This window comes from Dreissena polymorpha, chromosome 5, assembly GCF_020536995.1.
Source record: "Dreissena polymorpha isolate Duluth1 chromosome 5, UMN_Dpol_1.0, whole genome shotgun sequence".
Classification (NCBI taxonomy): Eukaryota; Metazoa; Mollusca; class Bivalvia; order Myida; family Dreissenidae; genus Dreissena; species Dreissena polymorpha.
The window spans coordinates 123,317,474-123,337,892 of record NC_068359.1 but is presented as its reverse complement, the minus strand read 5'-3'; the positions used below and the strand labels follow the sequence as shown (position 1 = coordinate 123,337,892).

Sequence of the window (20,419 nt, the reverse complement as noted above, 5' to 3'; positions counted from 1 at the left end):
GCGATTTTTTTTAAATTAATTACAACATAAATGCGCTTCATTACACTTTACACTTATCGAAGTCATATATCATTCATTTCAAGCGAAATTCAAAATCGGTATCTACACGTCAAATATTAATAGTGTATATCCAATATAATAAACAAGAGATGTGTTTGTCAGAAACACAATGACCCCTTCTGCGCCGCGTTGAAGCCATAAATTTGATCTTTGACCTTGGAAGGGGGGCATTGACCTTGACCTTTCATCACTCAAAATGTGCAGCGCCATGAGATACACATGCATGCCAAACATCAAGTTGCTATCTGAAGCGACATAGAAGTTATGAGCATTTTTCGAAACCTTAATACGAAACCTAAATGCAAAGTGTGACGGAAAGACAGACAGACGGTCCGATCACTATATGCCCTCCTTCGGGGGCATAAAAAAGCAAAATACCGATAGGAACATTACAATATCGAATTCAACAAATATAATAAGAGTCTTTTGTGTGATCGAAACCAATCAACGAACATACTTATATGGACATACATAGTAAAATTCAGTTTTTAGCTTATTAGTAAATCAGCAGTTGTGGATTAAAACTAGAGAATTGTACGTTCTTATTGTTGATCACATTCTGAGTCAAAATGTTATTATCCCAATTTACTTTCTGTGCAGATTGGTTATTGGTATCTATGCCAATATATAAATTCGTTGCAACATCTCGCATGCACGTTTTAAGCTAATGTGCTGCACTCCGTCGCTTTATCGACAGCCAACACGCCGGTCTATACGCGCGTCGCAATAGGCACCAGGAAAAACACACTGAGCGCGGCCTGGGCGCCGATGAACGCTATGAAGAAGAATGTGTCGAGAATCCCACCAACAGACTCCCACGTGACTCCGGAAGCGTTCTCGTCGGTATCTGCTTTGCCATCATCATCGTCGCCGTTGTTGTCCGGCTGAAATTCTTTAACGAGAAGTATCGATTTTGTCGCTACAGCGTGGTCATTCTTAGCGGTCTCCGGTTTCGACGCACCGTTTTGAACAGGACCTGTCGGTATGTGCTTATCCGTTATCCTGTCCGCTTGAAACTTGGACCGGCAACATTTCTCGGTCTCATCAAATCTATTTCATCCGAGGCCGGCGTTATTGCGCGCTTATTTTTGCGCGCCCGGATTAACTTCCGGATCTTGATACATTTGATGATCTCAACAAAATGGACAAGCCATTTCGGCACATCGATGCCCGAGTCGTTGCTTACCTTCAAAAGCAGGATGGTAACAATGCTCAGAAAACCGGAAAAGAGCAACATTAGGATGACGTAATAACAGAACAGGTACATGGGCGATGACGTTTGTGGCTTGTATATCATTATCGTCTGCAGCAGAACCATGAACGATAGGAAGCACGTGATTCCAAAGCCGACTCGTTCACCGGAAGCGGCCGGAAGAATAAACACGAAGCCGCTCAGAAGGGATAGTAATAGTACCGGAAATACGAGATTGATGACGAAATACATTGGATTTCGATTGAATTTGATCGTAAACTTTGCGTAATCGTAACCGCCGACTTCTGAAATTTCTGCCGTCGTTTCTTCGATTTCCCACACACCATTGACGTCATAATTGTCCAAATTCCACTCGCTACTACCCAAAGTCAGGGTGAGGATCGAACGGTTCTGAAACCAGGTCGTGAATGATAACTCGCAATTTTGTTGGTCGAACGGGAAATACGTCATATCCGGCTCGCACGCGGCCTTCGCGATCATTCGCGGTATACATTTTAGTGAAGGAACAAAATAGTATGATATGTGATAGAAACGATAACACACGGCCCGAGGGCCGATTTTAGACGTCCGGCCCAGCTCTGCCGTGTGTTATTGTCTAAATAATAAATGGTGGTGCCATTTATCTGTTCACGATAGCCGTCCAAAAACTGTACGTACCCGAAGGTATGAATGTGACGTCAGAATTTCTGTACCTGAACAAGAATCCTGAGCAGACGATATTTGAGCGTCTGCGTCCGCCGAACCTCGAAAAAATACATGGAGACTTCCGGTGTCCATCATTTTGCGACCGTTGACGTCATACACGAGACTGACTGCGCGCTCAAGTGTTATACGATCAGAGAGTGCAACGCGTTTGTGGTGACGTGCAAGTCGTCAAGAAAGTGCAACGTGCGTCTGTGTAGCTTAATGGCGGGCTTTGATGTGTTTTGATCACAGAGGGGAAGTCTTTTGTAACAAATGGTGTGTTCCGCCGAGAATCCTGTTTTGGCTTCTGCAATGCACATAATAACAGAGATGTCTTGGAAACTTGTCATTTATTTCGCTGTTATTTTATTTGACAATATACTAAAGTGCGGCGGTGTATATGGATTAAGATTTGTATTTTGCCACTTATAGGAGAAGTTTTTATTTTAGCTATGCATATTTTACAACTACTAGTATTCGAAGAAATAACAATTATGTTTAACTGCAAACAATGATACCGTTTTTGCGATTTACATGACTTTGTCTTTTCTTTTTATTATCTCGTTTGCTTCACCAAAGCTGATTATAATTATTATCTCCCGATTTGGTTGGCTCCAGTCGCATTAATAAGATCGGGAACCACAGTAATTGGAAGAACGTCAAACCGGTCACAGGTGAAGCCGCCGTAAATACGGAAAAAATCTCCAAAAAGTCCAACCGGCATCAAAAACACAACTCAATTAAGATTATTAGTTATTTTCTTATTAACATTTGCCAATGGTTTAAAGACATTGAAAGTTTTTTATGAGTAGGAGTTATGTTTTTCTAGGTCTCCGGTAGCTTTTGACGCCTACTAGATTTTGAAATCGCAGATTTTGTCTGCTTATAAACCGGGGTTTCAATCGAATTGTTCGATTCTTTGAACTACCGGTAGTTGTTTAATTTATCTGACATTACCTCGGAGAAAATGAACCAATATTTCGTTACCTTATACAGTCGCATACCACTCCAGTATGTACAGTTTTGATATATTCTTAAAACGTTTGTTTGTTTTCATTACATATTTCTAAACTGCCTACTCAAAAATGGATTGGATTTTACTGGCTTTTGTTTAATTTGGTGCTTTTCTCAATGTCAGATTGTCGAAAGTCAAATAGGTTTGTGCACTCCGAAAACTTCTGCTGCATTAGGGGGTTTGAAATTACTTTTCATATGTACTAAATTTCTTCTGCTTACTTAAATAGGAAAAGAAGTTGCATTCCTCTAATCGAACGTAATCCATGCTTCCCGCCTCCCCTCCCACACTTAATAACATACTCTTAATGACGAAATAACAAATACAATGCAACCTTGCAGTGTGTTGCATTTCAAAAGTTGCGATAACTTTACTAAATTGTCTGTAATTCCCAAAAATGTTGATTCGGGGATCGGTTGCTTTAACTTCAACTGCATCCATTACATTTGTCTTTCAAATTTCATGATTTTTAGTAACACGTGTAAAATGAAAAACGCGAAAACGCGAATCGTGTCATGTCAAGAGCCAACTTTAAGTTAACCATATGATGATTCCCATCAATGGCTTTCAGAGACTACATGGACAACTCTTTTCGTTAGTGTTTAATTTTCTACGACTATCAACGCAAGGGAGACCAATTTGCATTAATGTTTGCAAATCCATATCAATGATCTCCCATAATTTTGTTTGACGGGTCATCCCCCTTTTTATAGTTGGGTGGAAACGGTGAACACATTCATTTATAAATAAATCGATGACATATATTTTTTTGTTTCCAACTGCATGTCTCTAAAATGTTAAGTCATATTTCAAAGCACATATTTCTCAAACACGTATATGTACAACATCAGACAAAATCTTCATTTGTGTTGTTATATTATGCCGAATTTATCGTTATAAGTCCTATCACCGTGACCAGGTAACCTACAGAACTAATACGAGAACTAACACGAGATAAGCTAAGCTGACCTAACCGGTTTACTTGTACGAAGACGCAGACTTACAAGTCCTAAAAAAGATCAGTTTTTTTACACATTCTGTCCTGGATTAATGATCAGCTGAAAGTTTACATAATTGTATCCAATAACCATAGCCAAATCGATCGTATACTAAAGTATAGTAAAAACTTTTTTAGAACGATTTGTATTCCGAGGTGACGTCAAACCAAAAGATGACATATGCACTAAAACACATTGAAAAAACACAACATCAATCAGACAATAAAAAAAATATTAAATAATAGGAAATATGTGAGTTTATACGGTGACAATTGATTAATGATGAATTTAATAATGTTCGCCAAGCCAAGTACTCATCTGTTTCTAAGCATTGCATGAAACACTTTATGTTGATCCAACACTCACCGAATATTCTCGCTATGAGCGCCGCATTGGGAAAACGTGGCTTAATGCATGTGCGTATTGTGTCGTCCAAGACATACCAACCATAGACAACTAGAGACTTACAACTTACAATATTTACGCATTCAAAACGGGGCTTAATGCATGTGGGTATTGTGTCGTCCAAGACACACATCCATAGAAAACAGGAGACTTACAACTTAGAATAAATACGCATTCAAAACGGGGTTTTATATCAAAAGCGAACCGGTAAGTCGAAACAGCGAAGATGCGCCGCGCTCTGGGAAAACCGGATATTGCACAGGCTAGTCTGGAACGACACTTTACGTATATGCATTAAGTCTGGTTTTTCTGCGCGGCTCAATGGCATGTATATTGATCCCTAGATTTTTCATCATAACAAAACTATAAGCTATTGGAACTCTGCGATATTTTTAATTAATTACAACATAAATGCGCATCATTACACTTCACAATTATCGAAGTTATATATCATTTATTCCAAGCGAAATTCAAAATCGGTATCTGCACGTCAAATATTAATGGTGTATGTCAAATATAAATAATAAAAAAGCAAGTACCGATAGGAACATTACAATATCGTATTCAACAAATATAAGAAGAGTCTTTTGTGTGATCGAAACCAGTCAACGGACATACAAATATGCACATACATAGTAAATTTCAGTTTTTAGCTTATTAGTAAATCAGCAGTTGTGGATTCAAACCTTGACCTTTCATCACTCAAAATGTGCAGCGCCATGAGATACACATGCATGCCAAACATCAAGTTGCTATCTGAAGCGACATAGAAGTTCGGAGCATTTTTCGAAACCTTAATGCGAAACCTATATGCAAAGTGTGACGGAAAGACAGACAGACAGACGGTCCGATCACTATATGCCCTCCTTCGGGGCATAAAAAAAGCAAGATACCGATAGGAACATTACAATATCGTATTCAACAAATATAAGAAGAGTCTTTTGTGTGATCGAAACCAGTCAACGGACATACAAATATGCACATACATAGTAAATTTCAGTTTTTAGATTATTAGTAAATCCGCAGTACTGGGTACTAGAGAATTGTACGTTCTTATTGTTGATCACATTCTGAGTCAAAATGTTATTATCCTAATTTACTTTATTTGCAGAATGGATATTGGTATCTATGCCAATATATAAGTTCGTTGCAACATTTGGCATGCACGTTTTAAGCTAATGTGCTGCACTCCGTCTCTTTATCGACAGCCAACAAGCCGATCTATACGCGCGTCGCAATAGGCACCAGGAAAAACACACTGAGCGCGGCCTGGGCGCCGAGGAACGCTATGAAGAAGAATGTGTCGAGAATCCCACCAACGGACTCCCACGTGACTCCGGACGCGTTCTCGTCGGTATCTGCTTTGCCATCATCATTGTCGTCGTTGTTGTCCGACTGAAATTCTTTAACGAGAAGTATCGATTTTCTCGCTACGGCGTGGTCATTCTTAGCGTTTTCTGGTTTCGAAGCACCGTTTTCAACAGGACCTGTCGGTATGTGCTCATCCGTTATCCTGTCCGCTTGAAACTTAGACCGAAACGTGGAATCGGCAATATTTCTCGGTCTCATCAAATCTATTTCATCCGAGGCCGGCGTTATTGCGCGCTTATTTTTGCGCGCCCGGATTAACTTCCGGATCTTGATGCATTTGATGATCTCGACAAAATGGACAAGCCATTTCGGCACATCGGTGCCCGAGTCGTTGCTTACCTTCAAAAGCAGGATGGTAACGATGCTCAGAAAACCGGAAAAGAGCAACATTAGGATGACGTAATAACAGAACAGGGACATGGGCGATGACGTTTGTGGCATGTATATCATTATCGTCTGCAGCAGAACCATGAACGATAGGAAGCACGTGATTCCAAAGCCGACTCGTTCACCGGAAGCGGCCGGAAGAATAAACACGAAGCCGCTCAGAAGGGATAGTAATAGTACCGGAAATACGAGATTGATGACGAAATACATTGGATTTCGATTGAATTTGATCGTAAACTTTGCGTAATCGTAACCGCCGACTTCTGAAATTTCTGCCGTCGTTTCTTCGATTTCCCACACACCATTGACGTCATAATTGTCCAAATTCCACTCGCTACTACCCAAAGTCAGGGTGAGGATCGAACGGTTCTGAAACCAGGTCGTGAATGATAACTCGCAATTTTGTTGGTCGAACGGGAAATACGTCATATCCGGCTCGCACGCGGCCTTCGCGATCATTCGCGGTTTCCAGTTCACCTGCGCCGTCTGCAAATTAAACCTGACTTTGTAGGTGGAATCGCCAACTCTACTCACCGAGTCTGCCGAGTTCACCATCACAATGACTGGCGTCCAGACCTTTGAATAGTCCACTATCACCGTGTCCACCTCGTGTTTTTTTGATTTTGGGAAATTCCCGGTCTCGTCCTTCCAGGACATGTTCAGACTTCCAATCAGGTTCAGGGCACCGTCCACGGCATCGAAGCCGCCGATGGAGAACAACTCGAAACTGACACTTACCGGAAGTGGCACCGTGGCGTCGCTTCGCGGCACTATCGTATGGTAGGTGCTCGAATCCGGGCTACTTGCGTGTGAGTAGGCGTCATAGAGAGACACGTACTCGGCTTTTATCTTATCCCACGTCGTCGAACTCGATTGCATCAGGACTACTGGTACTACTGACATCAACCATAGCAAAGCGGTATTCATTTTCGCGTTTTATAAATTAGTAATTGTATTTTTAGTAACGTTCGACGAGTTTTCAAACGTTATTGTCTCCTCAGTCTGATTATTCTTCAACAGAACACGATGTAAAAGGCCCGTCCGTTTTATTTACTGTTAGTTATTTTGTAACTATATTCTTCTGTCACGAGCAATAAACGTTATTTCGGATTGCTGATTTAATATAAATTATCACATAATTTATGTGTTTTCTTCGTTCAAAAGCATTAGAAAACAACGGATTCGCAGAACACTTGTATAATACAATAACCTCACAAATAATTAAATTAAAATGTTCTCTTCAACACATGAAACCTTATGTTTCCTATAAATCACGTAGTTCCTTTTAATTCACAGTTCACCCTTTTTTCTACGTCGCTGTATTGTACATAACTAACGATCAACATGCGTTAAAAAAATTTTTTGGTTTTAACTTAAATAACAGGACTCCTATCCAAGTTCTATCTTTTAACTTAATTGAATCATAATTACAAAACGTTAATTATCCGTTTCATTATTAGGTGACTTTATCAGTTCATCTTAAATCACGCATCGCTACGGCTAAAATGTTTTAAGACATCAAATGGTTGTGCAACAGTAATTGTTTTAATAAAACAAAGGGTTGACCTGTTCATCAAAGGGTTGTTCTGTTCAACAAAGGGTTTATCTGTTCAAATATGTAAGATTATATATGAGGTATTTGAAGATTTGCGAAATGTCAATAAGCAATTTAAAATAGTCAATGATTATATATATTTTAAAGACTCTTGTACACAGATTTCCGAAATGATTTTGGCAGTTGCATAATACCATTCGTTAATTGATTTATCGTTTGTGAACTAATTTTCACGACTAATATTTTTCATCATACCTTATGACGGCTTAGACACGGCTGCATTATGAGGCAAGCAATCAAATCATTCTCAAAACTAGCTGATGTTTTCCAGATATTATTCTTTCTTTTTTATTAACATGAGCCGCGTATTGAAAGTCCAGGTTTAGTGCATGTTCGTACAGTTTTTGACTGACCTGTGCAGTCCGCACAGGCTAATCAGAGAATACACTTTCCGCCTCGACTGTGTATTCGTTTTAAAGAGAATTCATTTAAACGATAAATTCCATACATCGGAATGTGTCATGCCTGATAAGTATGTGCGGACCGAACACGCTTGTCTGGGGGACGGTGCCTTACGCACATGCAGTACGCCCTGTTTCCACAAACCATTGCTCAATTTTAATGCACTTAGCTGGCATTTGCATTTAGGAACATAACTCCAAAACAGAGTCTGTGATATGAGTTTGGCGAAATTAGTGTTCGCGTGTAATAATATAATGTACTAAACGGAAAGCAGATTATATTCAAGGCTTGCTGAAGTTACTTATCTCAAATAAATACCGTAATATTCTTTGGAAAAAAACACTTTTGCAATTGCATTTTATAATTACGAATGAATAATTGATTATTCAATATCAGTTTTAAAAATCCCGTATGATAAGTATTCAATGAAACCAGTGATATTAACATCACACAATTGCCTATTACCTGAATGGCAAATTGCGTCAATTGACTAAAAGTAAACAATTGGTCGTCCTAAAAGACGAGCATTTTATCGATTTACGTCTATAGATGAATACAGTTGAAAGGGATTTAGATTTCAGATACAATCAGTTTTGTACTTGCCAACCGAATTTGAAGTCGGCTGCGCATACACGTACTTGAACTGAATGACTTATATTGTATCGTGGATGTATTTATTGATTATTTCCAATAATGGTTAAAAAGTCAGTTCAATAGACGAATATTAGGATTTAAAATATGATATTATAATAAAAACCGATTAAAACCGTCGTATTATAGACCCACTGGCGGGTGGGCGGTCGGGCGGTGTGATACCTTTGTAAACATCTTAAATAAATTATAGCAGAATATGACACTTTCCGTAGAAATATATACATTCTCATAGAATCTTGATACAGACATATATAGAATAAATTATCAGTCATATTTAATAGTTATATTATAATAAGACCATATGAACCTTGACTCGAGTTTCGCTAAGAAAAGACTTCCTTTGAAACAAAAATTATCATTAAATTTGAAAGTGTCTTCCCGGATTAGACTGTGCGGACTGCACATGCTAATCTGAGATGACTACTTACGCCGATGTATTAAGCCCGGTTTTTCAAGAGCGAGAATCATATCACAAGGTATATAGATACGTTTTATTCCTTTAAAGTCAGGGAGCTGAACTTACATACAGAAGATGATATAATGCATAAACATATATAAAACACAATAAAGTCTCAAATATTACAAACACGCCTGGTGTGTACATACGAAACACAAGCTTACAGATTCAAAACCATCAGATGCATAAAGACAAAGATCTATAAATATACATCGATATTAATAGATCTTTGATAAAAACAATTGCCATACTAATGTTTTGTACCATTTTAGGTTAGTTAATAGCAATTTAGAACTGCATAATTCGGAAGACATTAATATGAAAGCTCATCACAGCGTTCCGTGGACGACAAAATCGAAACAGCAATATGTTTAAACAGACAAGCAATCGTTAATTAAACTATAATTGATCGTACTTGTAAGAGACATCTACTGCAACGTTCGATAGTCCAAAGATTCTTAAGGAACATGAATAAAGACTTTAAGTAAGGTCAGCAATTCTTAAAATGGTTGCAACAATACGCCAGAAAACAGACACTGATAATTATTGTCGCATTGTGTCTTTCCTCCTGCGTACCAAGACGCTATGAACGCTGTCTTTGATTTCTCCAAGGGAACAACTGCGTCAAATGACGTACACACGTATGTTTTAGCATCGTACACGTGTCCGCTAGTTTGAGTGCTGCTGTTGGCTACCAGTTTGTAAAAGACACTGTTTCCGTCGAAGGAACACATCTGGCCAGTAAACAGATAGAGGCCGCTCACAGGGGCAGTGAAAACACCGGTTGAAGGGTTGTAGCTATCCCCAACATTATAGATGATTTCTTTGAAGATGAAATTCTGGTCTGTTTGAGGAGCTGCTACATTATATGTGCTAAGTTTTGCCTTAAAGTAGACGGGCTTCCCTGCAATAAGCCAAACGAAATTTTATTGGTAAATGGTGTAACGTACATTAAAAAAAACAGATTAACTAAACAATAAAGAAAACATCAAAGTGCTGAGATGCCATGATTTGCATAGCCTATTTTTACAATTTCATATCGGATCATTCTTCTAAAACAAATAATTTTTTTGTTTACCTATTGACACTTTTTCGAGCTTCAGCACACGATTTGTACAACTTTCCAGCGTTGTTGAAATTTCGCCCATTCTTTCCTTACTTTTGGTATTGATTTCCTCTTGCCGTTCTTTCATCTTGATCCAGTCGAACTCCATCTGAACCATTTTCTTCAAGAGCTGCTCTTCGTAATGAAAGCTGGAACAATGTCTCGGCTCAGATGCAAAGACAGTCATCAATGTTGCTGCACAAACCAAGAATATAATATGCCAGCACATTTTCATCCAAAAGTCCGATCGGCGACAAAAACAAAGACTGAGTACTTTTCTTGTTAGATCGGCCTTATAATATATAGATCAAAGCGCTGAGTGGTTTGTTGAACACCAAAGTGCGTAACGCAATATGCCGTTGATCACCAAGTGCAGCAGAAGCAGTAGAAGCATCATCATCATCATCATCATCATCATCATCATCATCATCATCATCACCACCATTAACAACAACACCACCACTATTGTCATCATCATCGTAACCACCGTCATCGCCATTATCATTATCATCATCATCATCATCATTATCATCATCATCATCATCATCATCATCATCATCATCATCATCATCATCATCATCATCATCATCATCATCATCATCATCATCATCATCATCATCATCATCATCATCATCATCATCATCATCATCATCATCATCATCATCATCATCATCATCATCATCATCATCATCATCATCATCATCATCATCATCATCATCATCAGTATCATCATCATCATCATCATCAGTATCATCATCATCATCATCATCAGCAGCAGCAGCAGCAGCAGCAGCACCACCACCACCACCAACAACAACAACAATAACACCACCACCACCACTATCATCATCATCATCATCATCGTAACCACCACCACTTTCCTGTTTAGGTAAGTCTGATTTCTGATTTATCTCTGATTTCCCGTTTGAGAAGAAATTTTCGACAAAGGTTTTTATCAGAATTAATTAAAGAAAGATAGAATATCGAGATTTTAAGATCGAATTAAAATGGTCCACGAAATTAAATGAATCCACTGTATCATTTAAAATTCAACTGGGGCATAACTCTGACGCTATAAGAGAAATTACGAAAAATAAAAGCATGTTTCTTCTATAATTACTTACATTTACGCCCTTACGACTAGGCAACTAAGGCGGTTATAGCTTATGCTACTAATCAGACGAAGCACTGGATCGAAGCAGACATGATTGACAGTCATTTTAACCTCATTAAACCTGCCTTAGATATATTATTTCTTTTTTAGTGTGTTATCTTATGATTGTACGATTACTAAAAAATTGATCCTTAAAGGCAACTGCATAACCAATATTTTTGTCTTAATTTCTTACAAATGTTAATTTAACAACTGGGGGTTATGAGCTGTAGGTCATGTATGGCTCTTATTTGGAAAAATAACGATATTTTTGTACAGATTATAACGTTTAAGTTATAAACGTTTAAGTTATTTATTAAATTTGAAATAAGTGTGCAATCCCAATCAAGCGTTGCCTTTAAGCTATACATACTAAAAAATACCTAAATCTTAATATGACTAGAATACCAAGCTAGATCTGCATGTAGGTTACGTACACACATAATTTCAGCGCAATACCTCCATCCAAACTCAAGTTATTGAGCTCAAATTGTTTTCAATTTTAAGCCACAGTGACCATGGCCACATTGGCTCAAAATGTAATTCCGTGGTGGGTCTTCACGTAGATTACCATCACAAAAAATGTCAGTGCAATATCTCGATCTTTATTGGAATTATTGAGAGGAAACTTTGCTTCAATGTTCAGTGACCGTGATCTTGACCCGACTAGCCCCAAATACAGCCTGAATCTAGGTCTTCATTCAAGCTTGCTATAACCAGGTTTTGTCAAGATTGGTCAATGTACACTTAAGTTATTTACCGGAAACCAACAGTTTGCTGAGTTTAGTTATAATGACGTTGACTTTGACCTTACTGATCCCAAATTCTTTCCTAAGCTAGGGCGTCATGTAAGCTTAATATGCACAAAATTTCAGTGCAATATCTCCATCCCCTAACTAAGGTTATCTAGCGTAAACCGTTTTTTCTGTTTTAGTAACGATAACTCAGTTGCACGTTAACTACTCAAAACTATGGGAAACAAATAAATGTAACAGCAGGCATAAAAATATGCCAACAGTCATAATTTGTCACCGCTGTGACTAAATTGTTACCGCAGTGACAAAATAGATATCACCGCAGTGAAAAATTTATTACCGCAGTGACAATCAAAGCGCTGAAGGCACTGAAGATGTTCGCTATTGCATAATTTAACACGCAATTCATTTTTGAAAATCAATCGCAAGTTTGAAATGAACACACGCCATTCAACTTTATAAAGTGTGTGTCATAGCGCACGGGTCGAGTTTTGTGTGCACTTTTTATCAGCCTTATTATTTCATAGAAATAACTCAGACAAAATAAAAACAACATGCTTTTTGGAAGTTCTGAAAGCATAGAAAGTATGATGAAAATGGTAATGATACCTTAAAATAAAGAAAATTTGCAGTCACCATCATATTAAAGGAATATTTTTTTCTAATATCAAATGACTATCACACCAAGAATATAAATTCATAATGAAAGTTCCGTGTACAAAACTTTTGATTTTTGACACCATATACAAATTCAAAATATACAACAATCTTCGTATCTTGTATATGGAGGAATAAAAGTATATAAACATTGCTGTTTATGCTTTACTTATTACCCGAGCAGCTCACACGGTGTCAACAACGCTAACATAAACATAGGTATAGAGCACTAATGCGCTTTTAGGCGTAGCTGTTTCAGTTTTCATCTTAGTGACTTTTACATAACGCCAACAGACACGCATGAATATTTTCGAATATTTAATAAGCTGATTCGAGATACAACCTCTGAATTTTTGCTACATCACTGCGTATGTGCTCAATTCAAAGGATGTAGCACTGTTCAGTGTAAGGAATTCCGGACTACACACTGTATGCTCAAACGACACAAATTGTGGCCCTGTTACAATTACGCGTTACAATCCATCTCGCAGAATTTCACTTTCGCCTCCAAGATGAGAAAACAATCATTAGCGAAATAGTATAGTGTCACGACAAGAGAAAATCGTTTAATTATCATACCACAATGTTTGCCGTACTTGGTCAGCACGTCTGGAAATCATTCCTTAATGTGTGGATAGGCTGCCATTATTAACAAGTTTGCTATTTTCAATTCAATTTTGTATCAAAAAGCATTGTTCTTAAATGTGGCATTTTCAATTCGCAATGAGATTTGTAATGACCCTCGTCATGCGAAAATGGGTCTTATTCCATATGCGCCCATCATATAAATAGCCCACTCAGCTATCTCTCCTTCTGGTAAGGAGAAACATAACATATTGAGTGATTTTAAAGCGAACAGCATCGCCTATGGGCTGACTGCGCAAAAGCACATGTTGGGTTTAACAAACGCTTGCCGAAACGCATAAGACCCATTTTCGCATGACGGCGCTATTGCCGTGTGATTTAAATGTGTCGAAAGAAAACTGCGTTTAAATAAAATATAAACATACGATATATTTCGATAGTGAAGAAAGATACTCATAACAAGGCATATGAGGACACATATGAAGTGCTCTACCGTAGTATATATTTTATTTACTCACACTAATGTGTGGTTTGACAATGCTAACACACATTTCATGCGGTGAATATGCAGCTTACAAGTGAAAAACACAACACAATAGTTTAACTTTTGTTTAATTGTATTTAATTATTTAGAAAAGTAAATTGCTAATTTTATTTCAAAGTCAGCGTATACGCCGACTACATTTTTAAAAGACATTTATTGTTATAAATATATTTAATATAATATATTAAGTTGTTTTCGGTTTTAGCGATTAAAAAGCATTTTCGAGGTTGCCTATAGTATGCCTGTAGTAATTGATGAACTCATATCCAACTGTCTATGTATTGAGAACTGTGAATAAAACAAGCTTAACCTTCTACTAACCTTCTACTATTGCATTCGTATTATTATTATAAATTGTTTGTTATATTCGGGTTAAGCAATAATGAAACTTTTTTTTGTCTATCGTATCGCTGAAGTTATTGTTGAACTTATGTTCAACGTTTTATTAATTGAGAATATAAATAAGCGTCAACTTTTTCCCGAATCTCTCAATTTACGACCTGCACTACGTCATTGAGTTGTATGCGAGAGCGTAACCTATTGCGTTGTTATAACCCGTAAACTTTCCTTTGTTTATCGACAGGCGCATCTATTAATAGCCTCATATCATGAATGCCAAAACAACCGGGAAAAGAACCACGTGACCAAATAGGACGCAAAACGCAAATACCATGCGACTACGACTTTTATTATGTAAGAACGCTCCGCAAATCCTTTGAAGTCGGAGCCTTGTGATTGCTATTACGTAAATAATTGACCTCTAACTGAAGTAAGCTAAGGAAACGCAGCACCTAATTGACCCATTCCTTCTATGTGCGAAGGCAGATTGAATTTTACTAATGTATGGTTTGCCTATTATAACACACATTATAATGCGGTAAATATGCGACTAACAAGTAAAAAACACTATAATTAAACTTTTGTTTTGAATTAAGTTATTTAGAAAACATTATTCCAAACCTTATTTCAAAACAGCAAGACTACATTTTTTAGAGAATATTATTGTTATATTTAAATGTTTTTTAACAATTTCAGCGATAATGAAACATTGTTGCATGTTGTCTATCGTATCCCAGTAATAATTGTTGAACTCGTGGTCAACGTATTATTAATTGAGACCTGTGAATATAAACAAGCGTAACCTTATACTACTGCGTTATTCTCACACGGACTCCCCTTTGTTTATCGCCAGCCTCAGATTTATGAATAAACTGAGCGAAAATACTACGTCACGCACACGCAGCAGAAAGTGAACTATTTTAATCATTCATAAACAATCTCCTCCGCGACACGTACAATACAATCATAGTTTATTGATTCTTTTCTATAAAACACCGTTTGAAAATATTGAATGTAACACGATATTAATATAATGTTTCCATTTGTGAATACACATAATTGAAGAACTCAAACCTCTTGCATAAATTATACAACTCATTCTTGCGCGGATACGCAACGGGTATTGGGTTAATCATACCTAGGCCGTATCGACCTGAATTTCACACTAAGCACTTTAGACGGGCGCTAAAGCGCCCATCTAAAAATGACACCGCGATATCTATTTTTAGCTGTTGGCGTATATGTACTTTTGACTCAAAGGGTACGTCATACTATGGCGCACCAAAGGGGTCGAAACTTTAACTCCTGCTCGAGCAGGGAAAATGCTGCTCGAGCAGCAATATGCTCTGGTGTGTGGCTTTAAATACTCAACACCTTCATTATTTCGACTGTGTGCTTATGGATTAATTTAATGTTTGATCTGCATAACGCCTGCATAATATCATAAGACAAAACATGTGCATAGTTGTCTTTTTGTAAGATTTGTTTTATATTGAAAACAATAATAACGTTTCATTTTTGTGCAGATATAATTTGCATAGATATTTAATTAGTTGTAAATATATGTCATTACTAATGAATATTAAGAATCACTCGCTCGAATCATGTTTCAAAATAAGGTTACAATTCAAGTGTATGTTGTTTCTTTGGCATTTAATGCTTAATGCATTTAATTTTGAATAAAATACTTTACGTGAAGCTGCTATTTTATTAAAAAAATATTTTAATTAATGAATGACACGCTAAAGTTCCTAAGATATGTACTGCTTACGACGAGTACTTGTCAAACAAATTCCAAAAAAATCCTCCCTTGATATATTTGTTTTTTATTTTAATTAATGAATGACACGCTAAAGTTCCTAAGATATGTACTGCTTACGTCGAGTTCTTGTCAAACAAATTCAAACAAAATCCTCCCTTGATATATTTGTTTTAATTTAAATAGATCAAAAATAAGAAATTGCCAGTACCGATAAATACAATCTAGAACATCCCAGTAAAGAGTCCCCGAATATCGTATTTCTTCAACAAGTGGCAATACAAGTGCAATACATTTTAGGTTTTAATAAACTACTCAAACGTTAAGAACTTTCGCAAATATCACTGTTGATTTATTGACATACAATTTAATAATGCCAAGCATTTCTTAAGTAGCCTTACCCCACGGAGTTTGTCTTCGACTGTTGACTAAAGTAGATCAATAAGAACGCCGACTGCATATGACCGAGTGTATTTAAATCAATATTTGAACACAAATGGATGGGGGATATCAAATCATCATCATCATCATCATCATCATCATCATCATCATCATCATCATCATCATCATCATCATCATCACCATCATCATCATCATCATCATCATCATCATCATCATCATCATCATCATCATCATCATCATCATCATCATCATCATCATCATCCTCATCATCATCCTCATCATCATCATCATCATCATCCTCATCATCATCATCATCATCATCATCATCATCATCATCATCATCATCATCATCATCATCATCATCATCATCATCATCATCATCATCATCACCATCATCATCATCATAGTCATCAAATTGCTTTGACCATTCCAGGCTTACCACATTAAATATATCTGACAATCCCACTGACATCTCAAACAGTCCCAAACGGGCAAACCTAACCAAACCAACTGGCCATAACCATTCCGTAAAACCATATAAGACTGTTACGAATGTTAACTTCATGTTCTGTACGACTTTGGGCGAGTTTTCACTTGCCTTAAAGTGGACGAGCTGGTCGTTTAAGGACGACATTTGCTCGAGTTCTCTTCAACATTGACACGAACATTTAGACGAGCTCAGTCAATATATATATTTATATATTCCTTATGTAAGTATATCAATCGCCCCCCCCCCCCCCAAATGCACACCAAAGTCGAGTTATGCCCTAGAATGCCAACAGAAAGCTAAATTCTACGGGACGTGAAGACATGCAGAAGATGTTTATTCGAGGGTGCACGATTGTCATGAGACGTGCCCTCGCTACGTGTACGATAGGCGTCGACAATATTGAACGGTTTAAAATTATCGCCGCTTCTTGGCGAGTTCGAGCAACAGAAGAATACAACACTGCGACATATAACGACGAGTGGGCAGATTCACACGACACAATGCAAGTTCTGGCGAGGTACATTGACTCCACATCACGATTATCAGAGATCAGACAGACAGACGAACGGACGGACGGACGGGGGACGGACGGACGGACGGACGGACTGACAGACAGACTTTTTATTCCAGACTTGTGCATAGTATATCGTCTGAACACATACATTTACACAGCAAATGTAAATATTATAAGAAGTTATCATTTCCGTATCGTAAAATCAACAGTTAGGAATTATGTGTTAAGTTTACATTAATGACGATACCATTTTTGTAGTAGAGAAGAGCAAATATTGAATATATTGAATATACATTTGAATTTACAAAATAGATGTATACAGACGTGACTGAACACCTCAAAACGACCACAATACGCAGTTACACACGGATGAACGGTAAAACTTGTATATGCACCATTCAGTTTCTCATTTGCAGTGGGCTTATTTGGCGAATGTAAGAAAGTTCGGTTATTGAAACTATTTCCACTGGTATAAGACATTTATAATTTCAATTTGTACAAGGTAGCAATTCAAATTGATTGTTATTTCATTGTTTTATCTTAAATTGTGTTCGCCGAAGAAGTAGAAGTAATATGTCTTTTTAATTGAATTTGCTATAACATATATATATAATTTCGGACTAGTACTTGAAAGTTCCCTGGGTACTCTTATGTATACTACAATATACCCTGGGTACAGAAAATATACTTAAACATACCCAGGAATACTTAGGCTAAATCTGCTGTTGTTGGCTCTATTTTCAAATTAATAATGTTTCCGTTTACATTCTGTGAAATGGCCTCCGCGATGATATTATCGAAACTCGTACTCAAAAAAGCATATTGAGTTAGGTTTTGTTCAAAGAGGATTTTGTTTCGTATTCAGAAGTGCGTTTGATGACATCAAATTTTAGGCAGTAATAAAATTCTGTTCCCAAGGTACATTGAAGTGTACTTAAGAGTACCCCGGGTACTTTTAAGTAGTACGGGGCCAACAATGACCAATTAAGCTTCAGTTGTTTAAACGCTGCAATTATTTACTGGAAGTAAAGGTCAAAGCTCACACACTTGGCTAACTTTGTGCAATGGTTATTGTAACAACTAAAACTTAAGTTATCTAAATATTAATAATGGCTAATTTTAAAGTAGGTTTGAACAGTTTTCACTGTTGAAGTAAATTTACTGAAAACATTTATTGAAATGTACCAAATATGTCATTTTATACAAAAACTGTCAAAACACTATGGCTTTTAAACCAAAGAATTTTTTTTTGGTAAGTTACAGTTGTAAGATGCTCAAAGTTGTATTTTTAGCGAGGCTGTTTTCGGAGAGAGAAAACCCGAGCTATTGTCATAGCCAGCTAGTTGTCCAACGCCCGCCCGTCCGCTGTTGGCAATGTGCTAAAACCCTAAACGCCACACCCATTTTGGGTCACTAGGTTATAGGTCAATGTCACTGTGACCTCTACAAAAATATAAAATTCTGACAAGCTTTCACAGCCCAGCGTTTTTTTTACCAATCCATGCATTTTTTTTTAAATATTGAACAAACAATATAATATAATTATATATGTGAAGAAGCATACTTTATGATAACTGCAAATGCCTATTGTCTCAAATTAATAGAAGCATTCATGGACAATGTTAATTTATCACAGAAAAAGATTCTCATTTTAATTGAATATATGAGTAAAAATCTGTTGTTGTTTTTTTAAATATTTTGCACACAAGTATAAATATAAACATGGTAAAACATGATGTTGATTGTTATAAAATTATCTAGTAATGCGACAAGTGAATACAAGCTACAGAGTTTGTTAATTCTTCTAAAACCATACTGTACTACAGTACATTATCATTGATCAGTAAATGAAATGTTAAAAAATACTACCTTCTTTACAGAGGCCATTGCTGATGTTCTTCTCGTTATAGGACATTCCATTTGTAATTCAGTGACGCACTAAACATAATCAAAGATACCCTTCCAGTAAATTGAATTCCTGTCAGGAAACTCCTTGATTATGTTTCTGTAAATTCAGATGTGTAAGCTACAATACACATTCGCTATATTCCAGTAGACCATAACTCCTTGCGGCTAGACGAGTTGGTGACTTCCGGTCAAATGTAAACAGATTTGTCTGTTGCAATAACGAAAACAATCAACTTCGGTTGATAAAGTATGTTTACAAAATGTTTTTGTTTGTTTGATACCGATGGGTATTTTACCTTATTTATATTTGATTTTGTGTATTTGCACTCAAGTAATTGTCTCTAGATGTGTGTGCAGATTCTGATTTTAAACAATAATTATCAGTAACAGGATCAGTATCTTGGGTACTTTATGACATCTCGTTCCAAATTGCTTGTGTAATACTGTCTTTAGCAGGGTAATTGTTGTCTTGGTGTCAGACCATAATTTCCTGTTTATTGGGCTCTTAATGTGATACCTCCTTTTACTATTGTTACACAATAGGAGACTGAAAAAACAAATATTAAAGATAATATATTTGACTTTTTCTTATCTACAATTTATGTTAACATGTATTACTTGAAAGTGTGGATGTTCTTGTTTTTGAATGAATTTATATGAAACTTAGTTATTACATACATTGTCTTAATGTTTTTTTTGTTTTGTTTTAACCCATGCACTTGAACTTATTACATGTGTCTATTCAATATTTTTTGATACTACATTATATATAAATGGTAGTTTTATTTACAAACAGAAACTCATCAAGATACTAAATACAATTAATCAATGAAAAATATGAGCTGAAAAACTAAAAAAAATCAAATGCCTAAAAAATTAACCTATTCTGTTCACAATTCTTGTTATTATTTTTGGTATAATTATATTCTTAAATATCATTTCAACTT

General features: G+C 36.7%; 2 protein-coding genes across 3 annotated transcripts in view; both read right to left on the bottom strand.

Annotated features, from left to right (window-relative positions):
• Positions 1-19,600, bottom strand: part of LOC127832601 (uncharacterized) — a 51,878-nt gene extending 32,278 nt beyond the window's left edge. Inside the window, exon 1 of one of the 2 annotated variants that reach the window (XM_052358123.1) lies at positions 19,434-19,600. In XM_052358123.1, the coding sequence (XP_052214083.1) occupies positions 19,434-19,484 (51 nt within the window). In that variant the 5' untranslated portion in view covers positions 19,485-19,600. The remainder of the gene's footprint in view (positions 1-19,433) is intronic. The other variant, XM_052358122.1, reaches the window with a different exon arrangement.
• LOC127832595 (acetylcholine receptor subunit alpha-1-B-like) lies at positions 4,970-7,698 on the bottom strand. The gene is made up of 2 exons (XM_052358115.1): positions 5,412-7,698; positions 4,970-5,061 (listed from the first exon to the last, which is right to left on the bottom strand). The coding sequence occupies exon 1, from the start codon at positions 7,058-7,060 to the stop codon at positions 5,597-5,599; it is 1,464 nt and encodes a 487-aa protein (XP_052214075.1). The 5' UTR covers positions 7,061-7,698; the 3' UTR covers positions 4,970-5,061; positions 5,412-5,596.
• Positions 19,601-20,419: the final 819 nt, after the last annotated feature.

Excerpts from the sequence above, each read along its gene's own strand:
- LOC127832595 (XM_052358115.1), bottom strand. The coding sequence starts at position 7,060 with ATGAATACCGCTTTGCTATGGTTGATGTCAGTAGTACCAGTAGTCCTG.